Genomic DNA, 6,277 nt, shown 5'->3' on the forward strand with positions numbered 1-6,277 from the left:
TAGCTCTCTTCTGTTCTGTAGGGAATTTGAGGGTGAAATTTCCTTCCCCACCAAGATAGACCACAGTTCTTAGAAAATACCTTTAAGTTCAGTGATGTTGCCTCTATTTTGCTGTCCTTGTCATTGTTGCTTGTTACAGGCAAAAGGGACTGACTTGAAGCAACAGCCTGCAACTGTGCTGGGTTCACTGAACTTTTTCTCAGTGGCAGTACCAGTGGGTGAAGCCGTAGTCATGTAGTGGCCCAGGTATCTTCAGCTGAAGAAGCAGGACTGAAAAGAATGTTTTGTAACAGTGATTTTGTTGGCACACGTTGGTATATTTAAGCTAAATCTTCTTTCAATATTGTTGATTTTGAGAGGGAAGCCCCTGAGATTCAGAGAAGTGTCAGGGTAAGGAATACAAAGGGGCCTGATGCTGAAAACCTTCACTTTTCAGTCTGGAAGTAGCCTTTGTGATACTATTCTGGTTTCCAAGCATGCCTGAAAGTCTTATTTTTGCTTTGTTTCAGTGCAATATAAACACAAATTTCAAAAGTCACTGCGACGTGAGTCACATGCTGTGATATGCAATTGTTGTCTCCAGCTGGTTTAGCTGTAGCAGTATTTTTTTAGCTGCTAGTCTAAACCTCAGGTGTCAATAAACTGCTTTTATTGGATCCCTGAAAGAAGGAACAACAACCCATGACTGGAAGAAGTATTATGGTGACTCTAAAGCAGTCTGCATGGCTCCTGGAGATTTTTTTAGGGGTCTGCATATCTGAATATGTTGAAAAACACTGAAAAAGAGAGAAGCACACAGTATGAATAAATCACATTAGTTTGTTTTCCTGTTTTTGTTTGCAGCCTGTTAGTGTAACCAACAATAGGAATGTGTTTGTCAGTGTATGAGATACTGGTTTCAACTGACAGTCATTTGGAAACACAGGCCCATAGAATAATTTAGGTAGGAAGGGACCTCTGGAGGTCTAGTCCATCTCCATCTGGTCCAATCTCCTGCTTAAGGCATGTTCACTTAGACCAGGTTACTGAAGTCCAATTACAGTTAGGTTGTTCAGGGACTTGCCCAGCCAAGGTTGAACATCCTTGGGGAAGGAGATTCCCCAACACCTCTCTGGGTGGTGTGTTCCAGCAGTCTGTCTGGCAGGCATAGTATGCCCTTGCTAAATCCATGCTGGCTGTTCCCTGTCACCTTCTTGTCCTTCATGTGCCTGGAAATGCTTTCCATGGGTATTTGTTCCATAGCCTTCCTAGGCTAGGTACACCATCCTGTAGTTCCCCAAATCTTCCTTTTGTCCTTCATAAAGATGGTGTTTGCTTTTTCTAGTCATCAAGAACCTCCTCCAATCACCATGACCTCTCAAAGATGATAGAGTGCCCTTGCAATGATATCGGCCAGCTCCTCAGTACCTTTGGATCTATCCCATCTGATCTCATGGATTTGTGTATATCCAATGAGCTACGTACTCCCTGTCTCTGTCTTCCTCTTTTGTTGTTAATGTTTCATTCCTTCCCAAACAGTGTAGGGGTCCTTGATGACCTGAGGACAGACCTTCTCAGGGAAACTGAAGCCAAAAAAAGCACCGCTTATCTTGACCTTTTCCGTATCCTGTGTTAGTGGGTTACCTGCCCCATTGAGCACATTTTCCTTACCATTCCTTTGGCTGTCAGCGTAGCTGTAGAAGCCCTTATTGTTCACATTTCTTCCCAGTTTCAACTCCAGCTGAGCTTTTGCTTACCTAGCTCTGTTCATGTAATGCCTCTGTTCCTCTTGGCTAAAGCTGTCCCTGCTTCCTCTGTCTGTGTTCTTCCTCTTTGGGGTTTGGGGTTTATCTCAGTCAGGAGATCCCTGCACATCCATACTAGGCTTCTGCCAGACTTCACTTTCTGCACATGGGGTGGAATGTGTTTTGAGGAGGTTGTCCTCAAAGATCAACGCGCTCTCCTGGGCCCCTTTGCCCTCCATGGCAGTCTCCCATGGGATCTGCCAAGCATATCCCTAACAAACTGAAATCAACCAAGGATAAATAAAATTCAGAAATTTGATGGGGAAGAAGAACACAGATTTCAACATGTACTTTTTAGCCCTTGGAAACAAAAATATTTTGAAGTAGTAAACCTGTTCTGATAATTTTTGTATAAATATTAATCATGCAGCAAACTCCTTCTGCACTAGCAATCTCTAGTGCAGTTACTAAGGAACAATTTGTGTTTAAATTAAATGATCGCTGCTGATAATGGTATAACAAAACCAGTGTTTTCTATGCTTGTTTTTAAAAAGGTCAGGCATATGAATCGCCCCAGGTGCCCCGGTTAGTGCTGTGTAGCTTGTGACGGTGGAACAGTTAACATTTCAGCCCAGCTGAGGCTACAGCCATTTCATGCTAATTTTAAAAAATGAGATAACAAGCAGCCCTGATTTCCTCTGTATGTTTTTGCTTTAGCTGGTTACTGTTAGATTATGCTACAGTTTCTTTTTTTTTCCTCTCCCAATCCCACCCCAAGCATTACTGGACTCAGTAGTGTACTTGCTTTAGCTGAATTCTGTCACTTTTCTCTGCACCATTCCCATCCTGGAAAGCACATAGGTTCTGCTGTTTGTTTCACAAATTAGGTCATTCTTCTTTGTTGGAAGTTTCTAACCAAAATCATGATAGTGGTAGGTTTTGTGGTGAGGAATAAGTTTATACTTGATTAGGTGCTCTTTACTAACAAGCATCTCCATACTGACCCCATGGCAGATACCTTTTGTCTATTGTGATAAAAGAAAGGTAGACTCTTAAAATGGGCTAAATAAACTTCCATCAAGATATTTTGAAAAAAGAGAAGATTCCATACGTTCCAACTCTTAGGCAGCTAACAATATCCAGTATTTTGGCCAGTAAAGCCTTTATTCCTGGTGTCTGTTTTGGATTGAATGTTGGTTGGGGTTTTTTGGGTTTTTTTTTTTTTTAAATCTTACTTCAGTGGTTGGTCAAGTAGAGTTTATGTAATTGTTTTTTATGAAATTTTTAAATTGGAATTTTTTATTTTAATCTTAGTGCTGCTTTCCATGGAGAGCAGAATGACTCCTCTAACTTCCAGTAGTGTCAGTCCTCATCTGGGTGCAAGGTCTGCCTAGGTGTAATGAGACATACAGCCTGCACCCCCAGGACCACGTGCCAATACAGTCCCGCAGTAGGACCATCTCCGGAACATCTTAGCATACTCCTTACCTGCATGGCAATTTTGGGGGATGGAGGAGAAAGCAGTCTGATAGAAAGATCCTGTATATAAGGGAAGGGGTTTTTTTACGTCTTTTGGTGACTTTATATCTGTTTTGTGCCCCATATTTAACAGGTGGGGAATCCTGCTTTTTAATAGCTGATGGCTTGATATCATTTCTCAAACTCAGTGGCAACACTAAATTATGCCTATTGTGTTAAGTAAGGCAGATGCAATTTTGTTAAGGTTTATGCATTTTGTAGAGTCTGCCAAATAAGAGTTATTATAATAATAGTGTTTCACATCCTTAGACTGCTGTAAAAACATTCGTTAATATGTTAATGAGATGGTGACTGCCTTAGCTGCATTTTATACTTGTTTTATCTGTTGTAATGAGAAATTGAGCTGGGAATTAGGTTGGAAAAGGGGACTGTGCCAGTGATTAAAGTGTAAAACAGGGGAACTGAATGTCCAAACAGTTTATTGAAATGCTTCTTGATACTGTGTTCATTTAAAAAATAATCAATAATTAGTTTTATAAAGTTTAAGTGTTATTTAAAATACAAGTAAACAGTGGAGGAATAGATACCATCAGGCTTGACTGGAGGTTACACTGTGTGCTCATATGAGGAGCATTAGGGTTTTTATGTTACGGTAGTGGTGGACAAAGTCTCTCAAGTAGAAGCTGGGTTTTTTCATGCATAGGCTAAGCCAGAAACCTGACTTAGCTGTTCTGTTTTCACTTACTGGCTGCTATCATGCTACAGTGTATCAAAATGGAAGGGTTTTTTCATTAATATCATGGAATGAGAAGACCTGTTGTTCCATTTTTCTAGTATTGTATTAAATTGATTTGTTTCTCTCTTCTGTCTTAATTTTATTCATGGAATACACAGATAATGATTGTGTGCTGATGACGAGATAATACTTGCAAAAGATGTGTGTTTGTTATGCTTGTTCTTTGCCGGAGAGCTATGAGTTTCTTCAGTTCTTAGAAGCTCAGATCATGGGTTTATGCTGAAAATGAAAAACGGGCAAGTCTAGGATGATCTTTTTTTAAGTATAGAAAGGATGTCATTTGCATCTAACATAGTTTCTGATACAGAGTTGTAGTCTGACCATTATTTTAATCTTTTTAAATATTTTCTAGAACACAGCCAAAAACAGTTTTTGCAGAAGTGGAACCCGAAGATGATGAAACAGACAAGCCAGAGTGGAAAAAACGTAAAATTTGAAGAATTTGGTTTAAAGAATAATTTTAGAGCATTTGAAACAAAGTACAGCATTTATTTCTTTATGTTGGGGAGTGGATCAAAATTTGAAAGCAAAAATTAATTTGGTTCATAAAACCTGCTGTAGTGTAAAAAGGGATTGTTGCATTACACTGGATTGTGATCCCACATCTGAATTTTGTAATAAGGAATGAATTACATTGTGCAAAGAACTCCTCTGTCAGTTATTTAGCTTCATGATTTAAGTGAGAAGTATTTCCTTATAGATAGAGCTCTAGTGAATTCATTATATTGCCAAATGTTTTAAATTACTGCCAACTTTACAAATGCTGTGTCCTGACAATGTTCAATGATTTTAAGAATATAAATAAAATAATACAGTTTCTCAGACTCCTTTTTATTTTTTCTGGTTAAGATCTAACAAATTACCCCCTTCATTGCAACTGTAACCAAGTTTACACTTTTATTTAAATTAACACAGATTTAGTTCACACTTCTGTGTGAACTTTAGAAAACGTATTTTCTAGTGTCTGTCCTTATTTGAATTATGTTCCTTTTAAGTATGTGTAATATCTCACAGTAGTATTTTATATAGCTTTTATTTTTCAACAGTGTGAAATTAGAATGGACAATTATATATTTTGGTTTAATAAAAATAACATCTGTTACCTACTTGATGCAAAATTTTCTTCAGGCTTCTTCTCCCTATTAGTTTGTGCTGGTAAGTGTTAGGATAGAACAGAGCCGTGTATTTATTATCAGGTCTTTGTATCTATTGACTATATTGTATGCCTGAATTATGTATATCCTGCCTCACACTCTGAAGACTGATCCTGTCCTTTATAAAGTGGTTTCTCAGATATTGAAAGTTTTTATTGTTTAACACAAAATTGCAATTCTGAATGTCGTAAAGTGAAGGACAGATTTAAAATTAATGTCCTTTAGAGAAGGAGAAAGGAACCCAGGTTAGTTTTAGGCATTTATATTGTGATTATAATAATATGCAATATAGCAAGCACTCTGCATTTCCACGAAGAGTAGAGAGTAATAGACACCATAAACAATCAAGCTTTCTTAATTACGAATAGATTCTGAAGGCTATATTTAGCAAAGCACTTAATCACCTTCTTAACCTCAAGCGTGTGGTCCTGATAGTCAGCAGAGTGGGGGGGGTGGGGGATGGGTGGGGGTGTTAAGTGTTTTTCTGCATCACTATTCCATTGTAAGATTTCCTTCCAACCTTATTTCTTTCTCAGTTATCATTTTTATACTTTAGGAAAAAGTCAGCCTGACTTCAAAAGGTGTAATGAGCATTGGCATTACATTCCCATGACAAAATATTTCCACTGCTTTCCCTTAGTGTAGTATTTTGGTAAGCATGGAACCTCAGTAAATAATCCACAACTTTTCTTTGTCCCTTGTAAAAATATTTTAGTACATACTTGCGTAGAATAGCAAATCAATGCTTAATTTGCAAGTGCAGCTGTAATATGTAGAATGAAGGACTTAATGTCTGAGTGGACAGTAAATGCAGGAGAAAAAGAAGTACCAGATGAAGAGCAGCGGTTGTTAACGACTCACTAAAGACCTCCCTTTGCAATGTCCCCCTCAGCAAATAAACATTAAATGTCATTGTTTCATTTAAGGCTACCTTTTGTCTTTTTTTTTCATCCAAATAATGCACTACAAAATAAAGTAGTTTCAAATAAATTTCTATAAAACCTTGAATAAGCTTTTAAAAGGATTAATATGTCCCTGGTTTTAGGCTGAATGCTAACAGTTTATAATTTCTGTTGTTAGTTGTTCACCGAGGCAGTGTGGCTTAGGGAGCAGAGCTGCAGGGA

At 38.1% G+C, this 6,277-nt stretch overlaps 1 protein-coding gene across 1 annotated transcript in view; it reads left to right on the plus strand.

Moving 5' to 3' along the window:
• Window positions 1-5,591, plus strand: part of WDR70 (WD repeat domain 70) — a 139,648-nt gene extending 134,057 nt beyond the window's left edge. Inside the window, exon 18 of the mRNA XM_009647320.2 lies at window positions 4,352-5,591. Within this exon, the coding sequence (XP_009645615.2) occupies window positions 4,352-4,436 (85 nt within the window). The 3' untranslated portion in view covers window positions 4,437-5,591. The remainder of the gene's footprint in view (window positions 1-4,351) is intronic.
• Window positions 5,592-6,277: the final 686 nt, after the last annotated feature.

The sequence above is a fragment of the Egretta garzetta genome, unplaced genomic scaffold (genome assembly GCF_000687185.1).
Source record: "Egretta garzetta isolate BGI_Z169 unplaced genomic scaffold, ASM68718v1 scaffold59, whole genome shotgun sequence".
Lineage (NCBI taxonomy): Eukaryota > Metazoa > Chordata > Aves > Pelecaniformes > Ardeidae > Egretta > Egretta garzetta.